The sequence below is a fragment of the Engystomops pustulosus genome, chromosome 1, assembly GCF_040894005.1.
Source record: "Engystomops pustulosus chromosome 1, aEngPut4.maternal, whole genome shotgun sequence".
Lineage (NCBI taxonomy): Eukaryota > Metazoa > Chordata > Amphibia > Anura > Leptodactylidae > Engystomops > Engystomops pustulosus.
In genome coordinates this window covers 139632732-139652799 of record NC_092411.1, presented here as the reverse complement: position 1 = coordinate 139652799, position 20068 = coordinate 139632732, and the positions used below count along the sequence as shown (strand labels likewise).

General features: G+C 38.3%; 2 protein-coding genes across 5 annotated transcripts in view; one reads left to right on the top strand and one right to left on the bottom strand.

Moving 5' to 3' along the window:
- Nucleotides 1-1550: 1550 nt before the first annotated feature.
- Nucleotides 1551-17451, bottom strand: NCBP1 (nuclear cap binding protein subunit 1). Its single transcript, XM_072154625.1, has 23 exons — nt 17203-17451; nt 16591-16679; nt 14685-14785; nt 13743-13899; nt 12841-12948; nt 11701-11822; nt 10992-11061; nt 10692-10907; nt 10208-10305; nt 9965-10028; nt 9691-9801; nt 9331-9395; nt 8530-8592; nt 8293-8367; nt 7650-7753; nt 4977-5099; nt 4751-4853; nt 4525-4618; nt 3754-3857; nt 3062-3176; nt 2372-2494; nt 2180-2293; nt 1551-2096 (listed from the first exon to the last, which is right to left on the bottom strand). Exons 1-23 carry the CDS (start codon nt 17234-17236, stop codon nt 1983-1985), a joined length of 2367 nt encoding a protein of 788 aa, XP_072010726.1. The 5' UTR covers nt 17237-17451; the 3' UTR covers nt 1551-1982.
- TSTD2 (thiosulfate sulfurtransferase like domain containing 2) overlaps nt 17388-20068 on the top strand; it is a 23608-nt gene continuing 20927 nt past the window's right edge. Inside the window, exon 1 of one of the 4 annotated variants that reach the window (XM_072154654.1) lies at nt 17388-17532. The gene's annotated coding sequence lies outside the window, so the exon portion shown is untranslated. Of the gene's footprint in view, nt 17553-19749; nt 19896-20068 lie in introns of those variants that run through there. The other 3 variants (XM_072154648.1, XM_072154642.1, XM_072154652.1) reach the window with 3 other exon arrangements.

Below are 20068 nucleotides of genomic sequence, written 5' to 3'. Positions count from 1 at the left end.
GGAAAACAGAGACAAAACGGATGTGCAACTGAAGCCAAACGCCAATGTGAAAGAGCTCATCAGCCCTCCACTCTGCAACCACCCAACGTAAAGCTAGTCGTACCAACAGGGAAGCCAGGCACCCAACAAAATCAAACTGAATAAATGTGCCAGGATTACTAAACAATATTGACAGGGTTTTACACCCAAAGAAGATTCCCTGATTTACAAACACACCGTTTATACTGCACCCACATTCTCTTCCATTTGCATCTAATCCGCTTGAACATGTCCACCTGGAACTACTCTCTCACACACATTCTTAGACTTTAGTTAGGAAGTTTAAATTGAATTATTAGGTTGAAAAAGGATTGTTGCTTGTCAAACAACCAACCTTTTGCCAAGGACTACTATTAATGGTCCATTTATGGATCTCTTTAAAGCTCTGACAGTTTCATAATGTCCATCACTCACATTGCTCTATCCTTAGGACCCATAATGTTGTTACTTCAGCATTTAAATTTCTGGCTAAGAGCATATCATTAAGAGCCACAGCGTTCAGTACCACTCCTCGTATTAAGATAACACCATCTCCTGCCCAGACATCAGCTTTTCGGTTAGGGCCGTATCACAAGAACTGTGCAGCCCGTGTAAATTTGCCGTATGGAGGCACAATCCCATGGACTTCACAAAGTGCAGTGGACGGGAGTCCCTGCATTATATAGAAATATAATGAGAGGACGTTCCCAAGGCTGGCCAAACAGACTCACCAGCAATGATTTAAAGGGGTTTTCCCCACAAACAAAAGTTAGGCCCTATCCACAGGATAGGGCCTAACTTTTCTTCGTGGGAAAACCCCTTTAACCATTACAGTTCTGGTGTGGCTCTTCAGCCGGCAGAGGGAATGTCCTGGCATTATATATAATGCAGGGACTCCCATGCACTGCACTATGGGCAGCCTGTGGGATCATGCCACCATACAGCAGATTTACTTGGACTACACGCGTTCGGGGGAAACAGCTTAGTCCATTAGCATTATCCTCTCACATTTTTTGAACTCAACATGGACAAAAAAAAAAAAAAAAAAATCCATCCCCTCCCACCGGTCCATATCATACAGATGCAAAAGTCTGCTGCCTTTCGGTAATCTCTGGCTCTGCACTTTCCTTAATAGGAAGCATTTATGGCATTTCTACTAGATACTGGTGCAATAAAATACCCAAGCATATAGACCATTTTCCGTGCTGTGAAAGGTCTCAAAAATATGTAAGATGTAATAACCCCTTTAAGCCACACCACCAAGCCTATACTGTTTAGCATTGTAAAGAGGCAGAATATAAGCAGGGAACATGCACATGTTGTGTATTCTGCATATAAATTCGTAAAACACCATGTCCAGTCCTTTTCTGGACCAAATGGAAAGCATACATTTTTTTTGTCCTTTATCCACTGGTAAAACACAAGTTCTAACCATATATACAAATGTATATATTTAGTTGCTAGAGCAACATGGGGACACGGTCCCATATCAAGCCATTGTTCTTTAGGATACCTAACTGAATGAAACTGAATAAAAACAAAATGTATCTTTGTATTTAAATTGAGACACTTTCAATAAAAATACATTTCACATGAAGGGAAAAAAATGCAAGCAAAATTGCACAGTTGGTACACAAAAAAAATAAAAACCAAAATAAGGACATTGGCCACTAATATCCCCATTATACTCCTTACTTCACATAACAAGGAGACATAGCAGAAAACATTAAAAAATAGTCTAAGATTAAGACTACAGATGGGTGAAATAGGGAGGAGCATAAGAGCTAAAGCATCATGGCTAATCCAAAACAAAGCTGTTTTACAACTATTATATAGATCGGTTCCAACCAGAAGCCAGATATTTTTAGTTACTAAAAGTCCGGGGTTTTTTTAAGTCTTGGATAAAAGCTTTGCCAAAAGTCCTCACTCTGTACTTCAGAACTGTGCAAAGACTAACCAGCCTCTTAGGCCTGTAATGCACAGAACTGCTGAAACACAGTCAGAATGTGATGATCCAATTCTCCAGTGAACAAGAGGTTCTCCAAAGTCAACATATACTGCTGGATAATCTGGTGATGCTGTTAAAAAGAAAAAAAAATAAATTTATGTAAACCAACATAGACAAGCATTTTATATATTCAAAATTTGGTAATATACCAACCAGAAGAAAGATTTGTTGAAGTCTTTCTATGCAGTTCTTATACCAAGGTGTAACCACATCTATACCCCCGGTTTCACAGCGGACTAAGTGCTCTGTGAGAATCATAATAAAACGCTGAAAGAAAAAAAAATGCTGAATTAACGCAGGTAAAGAAGGAATAAGAAAAAAAAAAAAGTTATTTTATAAGCATACCTGGAAAATGACAAGGAAAAGATTTTTTTGTTCACTTTGTGCTGACTCCACCTTTTCTTGTAAGCGCTCAATTTGCTCCTCCAAGGGTCCATCTTCCCTTCCACTATCATCGTCATTATCCCTCTAAAAAACGACAACACATATAAGCCCTTCTTTTCATACAATGAACAGTATGTTTGCTAACCCCTTAACAGGCTTTTTTTTTGCATTCCAAAACAAACTGATTGCTGAAGCCCAAATTGGACTTAAAAATGTGTAAGTACAATCTTCCTTGATGAAAACGTGGTCTCAAAATAAATACTTAAGGTACCCCAAGGGTCCGATTGTTTAATCAATATACTGAAGTGGAAATTAAAATTGAAATGCAGAAGATTATGAAAGTACAGCTCCAGTACCACAGGGTGTAAATGTGAGGGTTGATGAAGAACACCATTTAAGTTCTGTATGCAGTTGCAAGGGTAATGTATTTTATTTTAATGTATCTATAAGTTTAAATAAAAAATGCAATATCCCCATTAAGGCAACAGAATGAAGATTACTTCACATTTTCTAATATATTACAAGGGTTCATTTATTAGATTTAGAACTAGATATTACGGTTGTCACAGAAAAGCTGGATATTTGCAGAGCTTCTTCATTGTGTGTGAAATTTAGAGGATGAATGATAAAATGAACACATTTGTTACTTACACGTTTATGCTGCTTGGCTAGCCGTTGCTTGGCATCTTCCAACTCCTTCTGGATTCTTTGGACGTGTTTATTCATTTTTCTAATTGTGGAGTGCAAAGTTTCCCAAATGTAAAGCCTGACCCCCCCAAAAAAAGAAAAAAAAAATAAATAAAGGGACTTTCAAGAGAACTTTTTTAGTCCATGTTGTAGACATCTGTAGTAGGTTTCACTAGACTGTACAGTGAAGAAATCCAAAACCTACGTTTGGCAGAAAGCATAATTCAAATTGATCCATCACCATCACTATGCCATTTGGAAATATGAGCGTGTTGGTTTTGAGATCAAAACTGCAAAGACCAAAGCAACAACTTGTTAAAAGGAAATCTACCATGTAAAAAATTTAACACACCTACACATACTTACCTACGCTTGTCTTCATGTTGATCCTGGCGTGTCAAGCTTAGAGAAGAACACCATTAGGATCAAGATCTAGAGGAGCGTAGGCAAATATGTGTAGACATTTTTATAATTTTTTGGTAGATTGTAGATTTCCTTTAAGGTCTCATTCATATGTCTTCATCACACACTGGGACGTACAAAGCCAAGCACAACAATCTAACAGTTTGCTGCCTTATAAGAGGTCTCTTCACTTAAGAACATCAGGGCTCTCTCATTTCTCCAGCTTAGTGAAGAAAAACATATTGTGGTTTTACCTTGTGAAGTCATGCGATAACTCTGGAGAGAAGATCCAGTTGGCTACAGCTGCACAATCGACAACTTGTGTCCGAATCATTTTATCCACAAGCACGGCAACCATCTGCAGAAATACAAAATTATGTTAGTTACTGTGGAACATTAGAATCTCCAATATATATTAAAAAACATATATAATTAATATTTAAATCTTTCACGGAAAGTGACTTATTTTAAAGTGCCCTTCCAGGACAGCAGTTCAGTAGCCAAGAACATAGGAAAGGAAATACATCTTTGGTACAAGCAGCTCCATCTTGGCATGAGTAGCAGCTAGAATTGTAACTCACACCACAATAAAAAAAAAAAACACAGCACTGAGTGCATATATACACACACTATACAATCAAAATGTGATTATATTTGCATACACACAAGCTATAGAAATCCACATAGTCCACATGCATTTCCAGCAGATTTGTTTTGGGGTTTTAAAGCAAAAAACAACGTTTGATCTAGAAAAGTGACATGCTGCTCATTTTACATTTGTCTTGGGTGAGAAAAGAAAAATAAAAAAATAAAAAAAATAGTGTGAACATTGACAAAATTACATTCACTTATAAGCCATGGTTTTAAGAAATCAGCAAATTGCACAATTTATCTTCAAGTACCAGCATATATGGGTGTAGATCTATCCACAACAAACCGTCAGTTTTTGGAATTTGATGCAAACTTATATATATGTATGCATGCATATGGCAGTATACATCTGCCTTAATTAGTGTAAAACCCACCTGAGGATGATTTTTCCAGACATCATAAGTGACTCTCAAAATGTGAAGCTTCCCTTCCTCACTGTCTGAGAGAGCTTTAAATACTTCATGAAACCTATAAAAATACATGTGTTAAAGAATTATTTACTGAAGGTGACAGTTTATTATGAAGAAGATAGTCCATCATGACAAGCTTGTGTCACTATGGCAGTGCTACATAAACAGAAAAATAAAATACATTACTCACTTTGCAAGTGCACTAAATGAATGGCTAAAGGATTTTGATGCCAAATTCAGCAGGGACTGAACAAACACTTCTATTTTAAGAGGGTTGAAGCTTACTCCTTCATCTGAAAGAAAAACAGACATTTGCCAGAGGAGAATATTAAATGATACGGTTTGGCTAATATTAACACGGGGGAAAAAAAAAATAAAATAAATAAAAATAGATGAAGTAGAAAACACAGCATTACCGTCATCATCATCTTGGTTAGAGTTCTGTATATCTTTTAAAAGGTTAAAAATATCTTCACTGATCGCTTTGTTTTTGATAGAATTGGTCATGTTAATAGCATGGGCATATCCAGGCAGAGAACCTAAAATGTATACATAAAATATATTGGTTATCAAACTCCCCAAGCTGCTGTGGCCTCACTACAGAAAAGAATACAGAAAACATGGTACACTAAGGGTTTTCTTGGACTTTAATATGGAAACCTAATCTTGGGAATGGTTCTTTGGAGATACACTTCAGCACATTTTGAAGTTAAAGGAACTAGGTATGGGCATTCCACAATGTACTAAACTGTGCCTATTCTGGAAGGACACAGTCTTCCACTAATCAGATCACATGCTGCGCCAATCCAACTCCATCAATCAGATCATTTCAATTAAAGCCCTGTAAAATCTCAGATCCAGTGAATATGAAAACCTTGCAACCCCTTCTGATCAAGTGGTCAAGGGTCACTTCCAGTGCTATGCTCCTGAAGAAGTGAATAATATAAGAAAACAGATTCAACTATTATGTTTCTATTAAATTTCTACTGTATTAATATCAGGACTTTGCCATTCCAAATCAATTTTTCTTTCTTAATCCATAGGTATAATGACTTGTTTTCCAAGGGTCGTAGTTTAAAGATTCAGTTCACAGATTTCCAATCATTTTCGGTTCAGTGACATAATACATAACTCATAGATGGAACAATCGAGTTATAGGCAGTAATTACTTTTCTCACAGGTCTTTTCCTGAACTTTATGGCCCTGATATAACCAAGCTTGAGAAGGATTAGTCCCATGCAATGAGGACCTCATTGCTTGAAAACATATTCATAGTATGTAAATTACATTGCTCTAGCTGGTATAATCCCAACCTTGGTATGCAAAAAATGACAAATTTACTAAAACCTTTACCTATTGAAGCCTTTATGTTTAAACATAGGAACAGTCTTGATAAATTTGAGTTTGTAGAAGAATGGCACCATATTGCCTAACTATTCAGTATATAGGTTTCTACAATTCTCAACAAAATAAAGGGAACACTCAACTGACACATCCTAGATATGAATGAGAGAAATATTCTAATTGAATACTTTGTGCAATGCCTATACCTATGTTCCTGTGTACAGAACAATGTATTCCTAACAAAAGCACAAAAAAAAACCCACACCAGAAAAACAACAAACGGAAATCAAATTTATTAACCAATTGAGGCCTGAATTTGTAGTTACCCATGCCATCAGCTTTCTTTGGAGCTACTGCGCATGCTCCAGTAGAAGCATGTGCAGTAGCGCCAAAGAAAGCCAACAGCCTGGTGATACCAAGACATTGAACTATGAAGTGTGACTGCAATGGCTACTGCTGTGTGGAGTAGCCTGTGCCAGCGCAGCTAAAACACACACACACACACACACACACACACACGTCTCCTCTGCAGCTAATTTAAATATAAAACTTTATTAAATTTTTAAAACGTTAGGTTAGAGCCAGTCAGGAGGAGGCATCTACCATCAGATTTACTTTGTTGGTAGATTTCCTTATATCTTCAGTACTTCCAACTGTTGGCCACCACAGGGAACCTAACTTATGTACCAAGTCACAAACACTGAAAAAGCAGACTGCCCAAGCAACAAAACTCAGATCCTGCTCTGGCACACAAGTCTCATTCACAGCTTTCTCTGAAATGATCTGCAGAAACCATATTAGCACAGGACCATGTCAACTTCAGTTTTCAAAACTTGTTCTCCTGCTTTTAAGCGAATAAAAGCATGAAACATATCCTTCACCAATCGTGACATTTGGTCCTTGTATACATGGCCACGAATCATTCTGCTCAACAAAGAAATTCTAATATTTTCCATTGTTCCATATGTTTAATTTGGGTCTGCATCTAATGTACTTTAAGCACATGTGTGCATATTTGATGTATACTGTACTAAATTGTACATATAGTCCCATCTGTGAGCAGCATGTTTAACATGTCAGATCACCACCACTGTGGTCCTGGAAGCAGAGCAAAGAGCCAACATTAAAAACAACTAGATTATGCACTAGAGTCCGAAACCTTAAAAGTGAACCATTCATCAGATTTTACCCCACTAAACTACTAGCAGCCTCAGGTAGGGTACGAAAAGTCCTTTCTAGAATTCCCTCTTTCCTTAATTTCCCAAAGTAAGGAAATTTGACTCTTCTCATCCAAATATCACTTCATTTTAGAGGTTGCAGGGGGGTATCGTCATATCAGAAGACCCTTTCTTTGGTTCTGTAGAATCTAGAAACATGCTTTGCGTGTCATGTCAAAGATAAGCATCTTATAGCAGATCCCATAAAGGTTCTGGGACCTTTATCTACAGCTAACATTTCAAGTTATGTATAAACCTGATATTTAAAGATAAGGATCTCACCTTCCATATCAAAATGAGGTGAGAAGTGTCAGATTTGCTTGAATTTTGGGGGGTGATATTTTTATAAAGGTAAAATAGTCTAGATTTCACAAGAAAGAGGGATTTTTAGAAAGGACATACGGCACCATGCCAAAGGGAGTTCGTTGTTTAATGGGGTAAAACTTGGCATAAGGTACGCTTTAACAATGTAAATTTAAGGTGGTTTTAAACTTGACATACTTATGACACACAAAAATGCCAACTTACTGCTACTCTCATCGCCATATTTGAAGACGCATTTTGGCTCGGTTGGGTACAATGCAGAAAAGGATGAAGGAACAATATCCAGTATTCGTTGGTAGTAAGAAAGTCTAAGATGTGAGCAAAGAAAATAAATAGATGAGTGGTAGACATACATATCAATGCCAATTTCATATAGGGATATAAACTCTCCAACCATTTGTTTGCAGGGGAAATAAATGCAAATGGTAATGCGTATAAAAAATTCCCATTCACATTTTGCAAACGTACGGCATATTTACCATTTAAAATTGTAAATCAGTAAATTTGTTCACAACACCCAAAAAGAGACACCCTAGAAGATTACTAGGAAAGTCAGTCAGCTTTGTGTACATTACAAATATGATGCAAGCCCCTAGTTTACATTCCAAAAACACCATTGTGGGAAGGGGTGGGGGGACTAGGGGATTAATAAAGCCATCTATGACGTTCATAAAGGGTTTAGCCAGACAGCTGCTAGTAATATTACTCCAAAATTAGTACTCTTTCTGAAGAGTATTTTTATACAAAGAAATACTGAGTACTTTTACTCTGCCAGAAAATTAGTGCAGCCTCAGTGTCCCCCCCCCCCCATTAATTTGTATAAACTTGTGCCATTACAAATAACTACCTCATGCATTTTTCCAAGACTTCTCGAACAAACTGGGGTTTAGGTCTATCCAAGTCCTGTGACAGACAATCTGCCCTAAAATAAAAAGATGATTTCCATTATAGAAAGCGACCGTTCAAGTGAAATCTCAGTAAAGTTTGCACTTCCATCCGCTTTGCTGTTAAAGTACTTGTCTAGTTACACTGTATGATCAGCAAATGGTAGAACAGATAGCTGGTTTCTTAGCAAAGGCCTTACCAGTCTTCCCAATTCCATCTAAACTGAAAGTTACTCAGGTGGTGAGAAAACCAATTTATGAACCTGCAAAAGAAGAAGTTGTGGTGTTGAATTGTGAGCAAACACATTTAAGAAGTATATACACAATATAGAGACACTTATTTACAGCAGTAACACTCTGAACATTAGATTTGATAAGCTATGAATCTCATTTAGGGTTGCACAGATCCCAGAAGTTTGATTTTGATGCAATATCTAGAATAGTACCAATACAGATAAGATACTTTTGCCAATCTGCTCAGTGCCATGAGATACCTCATTAAATATAGAGCATGAACTTTATTGTAGGACATTGGGAAAAATACTAGTTTATTACCGTAATCCTTGTTTAAAACGACTGGGCTATGACATGACAAGTTAAAAAAAGGTCCTGCAATCGGTCTGAAGGAGCGATTTCAAGTATGTCAGCAATACATCAAAGCAATCTGTCACACAGCACAGTAATCATGATGGATGATTGATGTGTGACAGACTGATATACAACATTTTAAATGGGCAGGCTGCTGATCCCATCCCAGATACACTGCCACAGCCTCTTCATAGACAAATGCATAAAACACTGCAGGAGAAGCTTAACCTACTCAGCCCAATGGCCTCCCTGGCTTTTATGTGCTTCTGAAGTCACTAGCAATACAGATGGACAGCAACCCAGAGCGGTCTGAGACCAGGGCTGAATGGGTTTAACTTTTCCACACAGAGATACACTACTGGGGTAATGATATAGAGAAAAACCTAACAATAACACACACTAGAGTCATTTACCTGTCAATACAAGTCACATTCATTGTATCCAAGCGAGTGTACAACATTTCAGTAGCTTGAGCAAGCTATATGGTCATTAAGGAGCATTAAAGATGATGTAGTGGAACAATAAAGCATACTATGCCTGTTCATTTGTATGGGTCCATACAAAACAGAACAAAATAAAAATCCTTTAAAAATAATGACAATAAACCTACTATAAAAAGCCTAAACTTTAGATCTTGACATGCAATTCACAGCATTACAATTTTGTATTAACCTTTTGATTGCTGTACCTGGAGAGAAAATGTATTAATATTTCTCCAGCTAGAATATTTGTGGTGGTCATGCAGAAATAAAACAATCAAAATAAAAGGATACCACTTGTGGCAAGGATCCAGGTTGTAGCTTGCAAAGTTCAATTAACAAGGTTGTATACATCACATCTATATGTGGTGGAACAGGTATCTGAAACAATTCTCCAAAAATGACCTAGAACAAGAAAGATCAAAAAAGGTTAAACAATGCAAAATACAGAAGGAAATAAGTTACACAAAATACTTACTGCAATAAAGAGTTTTACTATGTTTTTGTAGCTATTTACCAACTTAAATACACTGAAAGTCCAGAAATAAAATAGTTTAAAATCACATACCTCTACAATATGATAGTTTAAAGGAATTTTATTCTTGCCAGGGTAGCTAAGAAGCTGTGCAGCACTAAATAAGAGAAAACATAGGATTTGTTAGAAAAGCAACCACAAATTACAAACCACACTTCATCTGAAATTGGGCCAAAAAAATTGTTTACAGCTGCATCATTTCACCAAAAAAGCTGGAGATTCTCATTTCTCTCTCAGCTGTAAATTATGGAATCAGTAAAAATATATAAAATTCACCATGTTTTCCTCTCTCTCCAATGCGATTTAATAATACAGTGCAGATTTTCCTCTATAACAAATCGCTCTACCGAATGAGATCCTGGCATTACAGGGCCCTAAAAAAAATAAATAAAATAAAAACATCACCAATTACTATTTTATTGAGTTACCTGGATTGTTAATTCAAAAATATGCAGTGTACACAATTCGTTAGCAACCAATAAACATTACAAGAAATAATCAATATTCTTCTATCCCATAAGACCCAGTATGGCACAGCAATCATTTCCCTCATGCTTACACAAGGGAAAGGTTCCATTGGATGCTTTGCCATAAACCTATATCACTTTATTAGACAACTAATTTCCCTAACTATCTGATATACCCATATAAAAAGGGACTGTCAAGATACAGCATTACAATATTACCAGTAATTGTAAAAGGTTTGTTTTTCCTTTTTATCTATAGCCAACAAAAATTGATGAAAGTAATAGAAGATTACCTCTGGAGCATCTGTGTAGTCAAACATCCTGAAAACCACCCATGGCATGGGATAGACAGAATCCTTAGTGTGAGGTGGTGGAGTAAAAGGTGGCAAATTATGCTGCAAGGCTTCACACAATATGCTATCAAAAGCAAGGTATGGGCGCAATATGTGCCTCTCCTGCCAGCGATCCTTCTTCAACTTCTGAATCTGGGCCCAAAGGCAATCCAGGTACTGGGAAGAACAGACAATCCATTTGTGACTGTAAAAAAACTACTGCAGCATCCAAAACAAATAAAAACAAAAAGGGAAACTCACCTCCTCTTGTGGATGAGGCTTATCTGCTGACCATACTTGTAAAATAGGTAAATGAATTTTTTGACGTTGCCTTAAAAAAAAAAAAAAAAAAAAATTTATAATCATCTATATCTGCATTTCTGCGCAGAAAACCATGTTCAAAGCTTGGCATCCCTTCCCACTTTCAGCAGATGTAAAGGACTTACGTGGAGGCAATTTTTTTTTCCTGTAAAGCAGCCAACCTGTCTCCAGGAATTACATTTTTAGCTGGCGACAGGTATCAATAGCCTATGCTATGCCATCCATGCTATGCTTGCCTCAGTATAGCCTAGGAAATTGGAACCCGACAGGTTAAAAAAAAAAAAAAAAAAATCTGGTGACAGGTTCCCTTATACCATCAAAATCTAGCATTATAAACCAGGGACTCCAATAGATCCAGGCACAATGAAGGTCAATCTTACATTTATTATAATTTATAAAAGTTTATTGTAGAAGAAAGAAGGCCTTGGATAACAAATAGAAGATTATCACAATCACAGTAACTGGAACTATGTGCAAGTGTGCCTTGTTTATAATGATTTTGGTGGAAGATTTACTTTAAAGAGCTAAAAGAAGCAATACCTGCTTCACCATTATACAGTTGCCAATGACACTACCAATCTATTATAGTTTTATCTGATCCAATAAACATCCCATCAATGTCATTCATTACAACACAAACAATACTTACTTGAGGTAGTTTTCAATTTGTGACAAGATACGGTCCATCTCTACGTCCTTCTTCTCATACAATTCTTTGCCAACCCAAGGCAGGGACGAAAGAACCGAATACACATACCAATCAGATCTGACCTAAGATTCAGCAAGTTGGTGGGGGAAATAAAACCAGCACTGTACTTTACAGGGCTCAAGCCAGTAGAAAACTTTAAGCAACTTATATGTTTAAGAACTGAGTAATTCAAAATTTAAATACCGTCTTCACTCAACATGTAATATTATACACTATAAATTACAATATTTTGCCATCTGTTAGTTTTCTGCATTGCCATGAATGCACTGGTCAAATTTGATTGCAAAATCTTTTCGTTTATACTAGGAGATCTATCAAAAATGTCTGAAAGCAAAACTGCAGTTGCTCTTGGCAACTAATGAGAGCTCAGCTTCCTTTACATAAGCGGCTGTGTGAAAAAAAAAAAAGTGAGCTGATGGGTTGCCATTAGCAACTAGAAAAGTATTCCAACGAGACTTGATACATGAAAAACATTTTACTATTAACTACTTTGTGTCTGTGGGTCATTGGTGCCTGGATGTCAAGGTCAATAGAAAGAGATAATTCAGATCAGAGAGGAGATCCATGAGTAGCATATTACACATGAAAATCTCAATTCTGCTATAACATACATATAGCTCTGATATATGCCTCCCCTGGATAAAGAAAGACCTTATCTGCCTATAGCATGTAGATTTACTTTTCTCACACTTGGCAGCTCGAAGTAAGTGTGTTGGTGTGTGTGCGTGCGCAAGGGTGGGGGCTGGAGGCAGAGACAGGAGAGCAATATGTCTACCTGACCCTTAAAGTCAGAAGATTAACAGTCGGAACCAAGGGCAACCGAAATTGTGTACACCAGGACTAATAGAAAAGGTTGGAATAATCTGCGAAATGCTGTATTTTTGTTAATAACATTAAATAAAAGAATGTGTTATTTTGTCCTGAAGGGGTTAAACAAAAGAAAAGGAGTAGATTTTCATGCAGGTGGTGAGCATCTGGTGAGAAAATAGGCCTTTTCATTTCAGTTTCAGGACACATTACTAAAGACCTCAGCTTTTTTGCGACACACCACTTATTACTTGACAATAATACATTTCTTACTTGAGGAATTTCTTCTTCCTGTGTGACCCCAACAAAATTTTCAAACATTGCTACCATGGAGGGGGCAGCAATCACATGGCAATTCACAAGATCAGACAAGAAGCGAACCTGTATGTTGGTTAAAGAGGAGAAGAGAAAAAAAAACAAAAAAAAAAAGGCAGTTTAGTTGTAATCCATTACAGAGAACTCAAATGCCTCAGTTAATGTCTTTCCATTATAGCTCATTTACTATATAGTCGTTGGAAATAACCCTGCTGACGTGAGCTCACAATAACAGAAATAAGGAAAGACCCAATGGAGATGTAAACTGAGCCCCACACTGCACTTTTAGTTGGGGAAAAAAAAAAAAACAACAAAAAAAAAACACTGCACCAAAATTTCAGTGTAAGCCACTTTATAAAACCAACCAGGGTGCAACATCAGACCCTATCAAATCTTAAACCAACACTTTCTACCAGCCATCATTTTTTGGGTACTGGTCTGGAAGAATGCCAGCAGAAGAGTCAGCACAAGATTTCCTCACATATTTTATTAAAGCCAGACACAGCCATAGATGTCAACAATAAAAGTTTGTTTGCCAGAAGTCTCTGATAGGAGACATTCTTTGGAAAGAAAAATCAATTGAAGAGTTTTAAACACATATACAATAACATTCCCTAGAAGGCAACTGCCAGCAGGGCTGCTCTGTCCTGTCTGGTGCTGGGATTCCTCTCAAGCATTTTAAGATAAAAATAGTCAAAGTAGGTGCCCCTTACAGATACTCCTCTGGCCCTGCATTATTTTGTGCCAGTTTACCAACCATTTTGATCATGTACTCGCAGGGTCATGAACTCAGCTAGAGGAATACTTCTATAAAATGGACAACAGTAATCCACAGCAGAACAATAATTTTAGAGCCTTACAAGATATGTGGCCTCCATATATGCATTGGACTTTATTGTTTCTTTCAGATGACGGATCATGGCTTCTACGAATTCTCCACCAAAGTTGTAGTTTCTTGCATTCAGCAACCCCACCAGTGTGGTATAAACAGTCATCTTCTCAGGCAGATGGCGTGCACTACATTTTACAAGTAAAAGAAAACATGCATCCAATTAGATCGATACAAAAATGTAAATATACATACAACATTAGCATAAACCTTAGTCCGAAAGAATGTTTGTGAGGCGAAGGTAAACTCAGCGGGTTGGCCAAAGTTCACATAAAGGGTATGGGCACCTCCATTGTTGGGTTTTTAGGGGAACCATTGGCAGCACATCACAGTAGATATGTGGTCAACCAAACTATTCCCATTTAGCATAGTACAAAAGCCTCACTCATGCTGTGCCAAAATTAAATTGTGCAAACAGACTTGCAGTGCAAGTTTTTAAACAATCTGTCAATTTATACAGAGAGTTTTCACCATGGCCTTCAGCTGCAAAACTTTGTGACATCTTCACCACCGCCTTCCAAAAGGTGCTTATTGCGAAGCCAATAGAATTATCCAACTGGTTCATTGACCTTTTTTCATGGAGTCCACAGGCTGTGTGAAGCTTTGCAGCCTAGGTCCATCCAGTTGAATCCACCTGAACTGCAATAGCAAGTATAACCTGTAGAATGTTGTGGTGCCAGCTATTTTTGACAGAATACAGCCATCTTTCCGAAATACTGAACAGCCCATTTAAGATTTCAAGCTATTGGGGGAGATTTATCAGAAGAGTGAGTTAAAACTGTTCTAGTTGCTCATAGCAAACAATCAGAACTCAGCTTTAATTTTATACACAGTTGTGGGAAAATGAAAGCCGAGCTCTGATTGGTTAACATGGGCAACTAGAACAGTTCTGCTCTCAGCAAAGGACACTTACACTGCACAAAGAATTCTCAAAATTTTGCTTTTGTAGTTTGGCAAGTCGGCTTCCAAAACTCCAGCAAGCCCTTCCAAGTTGCTTTCCAATGATGAGGTACTCTAAAGTGAGAATAAAGACAGAAATGCCAAAATAGCACATTAAAAGTGGTAAAGTAAAATGTTTAGTATTCGGTCACATTGGGGTACATTTACTGAATGTGTCTTTGTACTTGGATAAACAAAATGTTCTATTCTGATGCATGTGACATAGGGAATTTGCTTCACCTTACACACCTAGTACCGTAATCAAATAATGCCCATGTGAAAAAAAAAAAAAAAAGTGTCACCCAATATAAATGTGTGCCACAGAGCTGGAGCAGGTTAACTGTAATTAAGAGACATTTGGAAGGCATCTGGAAATAAACTGGTAAAGGGCAGCAGCTTTATCTCAATGTAATGAATGTGTCATTAGCAATACTCCCCCTTGTAATGCAAGTGAGAACTGCTACCAGTATTGTGCATGGAGTAAATGCTACAAGACTATTATTTTTGCCATTCTCTAAGACTAAAGCCATTTCCATTGTCACACTCTGACATGGTCAACATATGCTGACTTTACTGATAGCTTGACACTTCTGTTTCCATGCTGCACATTCTTTTCTAGTTTCCCCTGAAATGCTGCTTAGCAAAAGAATTGGCCACAGGAATCTGCAAATATAATTTTTTTTCTGTTAACAATCATTCTGAGAATTATTTCTGTCAGCAAAAATTGACCAAATAAACCACTTTATTTGTTTCTTTCATGACCCAGTGTGGTGGCATCATCCAGAAAATCTACTTTGAAGTGAGATGTAAATTGGTTGTATAAACTCATGGTGGTAGAGATTTTAACACTGAAATAAAGTTCTCTCCTCCTCAGAAAGCCCCCATCACTGTGATTGATGGTCCAGCATCCAGAAACATCACTAACCAGATCTCCTGAAATCTGGTACATGATGTCAATCACAGAGGATGAGGCACACAGTGCTCCGCACCTTGACTTCAGTGTTAAGGGGTCATCCACTTCCAGCAAATATTTCATATGATTTATGTAAGGAAAAGTTCTACAGAATGTATATTGGAAAATTGTATCAATTCCTCACGGTTTTTTACATATCCGCTTGCTGTGCTGCTATAAAAGCTTCTAAGTTTACTTCCAGTGGATAGAATCTGTCCATGTGATGTGATGGACATGCAGGTGCACGAGCAGTTATCACACAACTCATTACTCTTTGTGATAATAACGGCACGTCACATCAAATGAACACATTTCTATCCTCTGGAAGTAACATAGAAGCTTCCTGACAGGACAGCAAGCAGATCTAGAAAACTGAGGAATTGATACAGAAAGTATATTGGAAATTGTACAACTTTTCCTTATACAAACCATATCAAATATTTGCATAAAGTGTACAACCCCTTTAAACAACCAATTTACATCTCACTTCAAAGTTAATTTTCAGGATGATGTCACCACACCGAGTCAAAAACTAGATGGAGTTACACTGCTTTACAAGAGGTTTATTAGGCCAATTGCTGGTGTCAGGTTCACTTTAAGGAATTTTTGGATAGACAATCCCATTGCAGCACAGGGCAAAAATTCAACCCTTGCTTCATCAACATTTCCATGCCAGTTCTCAGTCTCCTGTTCTGCAGACAGGGCACTCAGACCCAAATGATCAGATATTTAACCCTTAAAATGGATATAAAGCAGAACAATGCTCCCCATGCATAAAAGTAACAGGCATCTGCCAGAGAGCAAGATACATTATGAGGCATATACAGGCCTGTGATTATTATTGCTGAGCTTCATGCCTACTATTCAATCCTTGTCACCCATAGCCATGTTCCTTATTGTACAGGTGCAGTACTCAAAAACATTTTACCTTTTCCCCAACTCTACATATGAGCGACTCAAGACGATCTTCAATATCAAGGGGTTCAGAGGTTTTTCTCCTTTTGTGAGGTTGCTCTCCTGTTAAAAATAAAAAAATTAAGTTAATAACATTTATGCAAATCATATACTATTATGCTTTATATAGAGCTAAGGCCCAGTGCACAACAGTCTGAAGTCAAGTTCTGTTATCTTTAAGGCAAAAATACAGATAGATGTAACAGTATTTTATCGTAACGTGTGGTGAATGAGAGTTAACAGTGGTGAGGTGAACTAGTGTATCAGCACCAAGCTACCTGAATTAAGCCACAGGTGCATCCATTACTGGTGGCCCTTGTGAACCTACCCTCCAGCCTGGGCACTTTCTATGCAATGTTGTGGGCACTACATTAACAGTAATGGGGAGCAGACACTAGCAGCAATGCAGAACGTGCTATCAGGGAACAATAGATTGCAGGCAGCATATAGAACACAGCCAGGCAGGAGCAGCATGCAGGGCACGTCCATACACACAGCACAGGGAAGGCAGGACGCGCTGATACTTGTAGTAACACGCAGAGCATCGCACACTAACCAGCCCTCTCACTGCCAGAGCCGAGCTCACCATCGTTCTCATCGCTGTGTCTTCTCCGGGACATGGCCGCTGATTTGGCTTTCCTTACACACCGAGGAACGGACAATCTAGCTAGGACTCGCCGGTGAAGCGCGAATCTCGCGAGGCTTCTATAGGCGCTCGCTCTGTGATTGGCTCGGCGGAAGCCCTCACACACTTCGGGCCGGGTATAGCCGCTTCCGGTTACTCCACTAGAGTAGTCGTACAGAGAGGCGCTCTGGCGTTCCTATGTGGTCTCTATGGTGTTCGAAAGCGGAGCTTCCGGTGGGGCTTGTGATGTAGGGAGCGTATAAAAAGTTCTACAATGAGCCGAAAGCAAAGGTGTCTGTGAGTTGTTATGGGTGGGTGCAAGACTCCATCATGTAGTGGTGGAAGTTTAGTTTTTGAATTGAATTTGAACACAAACGTTGTATGAGAGAAACAGTTCCATCCAGTACCTAAATCCAATTCTTTAAATGGGTTTTCTGGGGCTAACAAAAAATAGATATATAGGATGTGGCTCAGGCCAAAAGCATTTGCGGTTGTAAGTAAACGCATGCAATCAGTAAACAATAAAATGCGTTTCTCTGGAAACGCTGAGATTGGGCCGAGTGCAGTGGTTGACTGTACCCTCAGTGTGTAAATGTATACAAATATGTATATTTTCTGAGGGAGTAGAGGGGCCCCATTCGAAAGTCCTGCCTCTCCAATCTATGCCCCTGTAAATGTGATGAGTTTTGATGTAATTATGACAGATTTATGTTATAAATAGCCTAATATGACCCCTTATATTTCTAGTCAGAGAAAGGAAAAAAAAGACACAGCACAGTTGAGGTACTGTAGAAATGTGCCGTTCCTTCTCTTTTCGGTGGGCCAAAGGAAACACTTATCAAATGATGTTGGTTCCATTATTCTGACTCATCAAATGAACGCTATCTTAAAAAAAAGACATTATTGTGTTATTGGAACATTTTGTTATTTTAATTAGCGTCAGAATACAGTGACTTTTTTTTTTCATACACATTCATAAAACCCTGCGCCCTTTGGGGTTAATTGGTGCCTTATTCACCACCTATTTTTGAACAAGTGTTAACCCCAAGATGGGGGAACTCTTTGAATGAGCAATTAGACAGAGGTGATAAAAAATGGTATTTGATTTTTTTTTATATACGTCTGAGAACTTATTTAGAAAGATTCCGATTGAGAAGGAAAGAAGGAGAACCCAAAAGAGGATTTTGCCATCTGTGGTTTTAAAGGAAACCTACCACAAGTTTCTCTAATGTATGCTAGTCTAGCCCTTTTTAGGGCTAATTCTTTCATGGCCCAGATCTTTTATAAATTTAAATTCCACATGATATTCAAATTTCCTAAAGAGGCTACTGGGGCGTGGAATAACCGGAGCCGAGGCTACACGGCGCGGATACTCAACACCCCAGTAGCCTCTTGCATTCCGCCTACCAATCCATCTTCAGCGCACAGCTACAAGGAGATGCGCGCACAAGTCTGCAAAGCTGGGTTCTGCCCATGCGCAGAATGCAGGCTGCCGACTGTGCAGTCTCGGACTTGAAGCCAGGGCTACTGCGCATGTGCAGAACCCAGCTTCACAGACGAGTGCACGCAGCTCCTTGTAGCTGTGCGCTGAAGATGCATTGGTAGGAGGAACGCAAGAGGCTACTGGGGCGTGGAGTAGCCATGCCGCATAGCCTCAGTTCCAGCTACTCCACTCCCCAGTAGCCTCTTTAGGAAATTTGCATAGTGGGGGAATTAAAATTTATAAAAGTTCTGGCCATGAAATAATGAGCCCTAAAAGGGGCTAACCTACTAGAGGAACCTGCCACTGGATCTACCTTAATAGGTAGATCCATGGTGGTAGGTTTCCTTTAATTAGATTATAAAGTACAGAGGGAACTAGTAAAAGGATTATAAGTAGCGGTACCGAAACCTGGAAGTTGGTTGGTTCAAATGTGGGTGTTTTTCCCTTTGACTGTTTTTATTGGTTTATAAGTTTCTGGAGGGGTTGAGACATAGGCGGACCTAAGAGGAAACAGGCAAAGGAAAAAACTATTGCTGCTGTGGGGGCGTTACCCTCTTCTAAAAACTGATTGGTTAAAATGTGGGTATGTCCTTTTCTATGCTTATGATGGGCCGGTTCACTATGAATATGTATTTTAGTAAAATAACTTGTGATTATGCTTAGCATTCCTTATGTTTAGGGTTTATGAAATTTTCCTCTTATAATATAGAACAGAAGTATATTGAGATTGGTCAAATTATCTATCTCTGGTCTCTCCATGCACAAGATAGCTAGCGGTATCCCGAAATTTTTACATAATTTTATCTAAGTGACTGTTTTATGTAAAGAAGACACTTTTTAATGAAGATAATGTGTAATATTTTGCACATACTAGTTGAGCATTATGTATAAAAGGGTGGATTGTATTCAAACCCTATGGTTACATCAAACGCTATGCCCCGGAAGAAGCCTGAAGAGGAAATCTAAGGTTGGGTGAGGCATTTGGTGTTTTTAAGGATTTATATGCACATTTTTGCCTGCTTTTGAGTACAAGAATAAACTCTTTTTATCTTTATACTTGGGCGTTCTGCAAAATCTTTTTGTTCTTGGATACCTGACCATAAGGATCACATTTTGGAACCTATACATGAGGCAACGCCGAAGGTCTTCCATTTTTGAACATTGCAGAGTGGTGAGATGAGCCTTTTAACAGAAGGAATTGTTCTTTGAGCACCGACTATCTTGTTCATTCACTGTAAATAACCCTGAAAGACCTGGAGCCTGGATGTGTAAAATGAATGTGAATTGCCTGCGATCCCTAGGCTTAGGACTTCCTGGGGGGAGGGCAGTGACATGCTTTCCCCA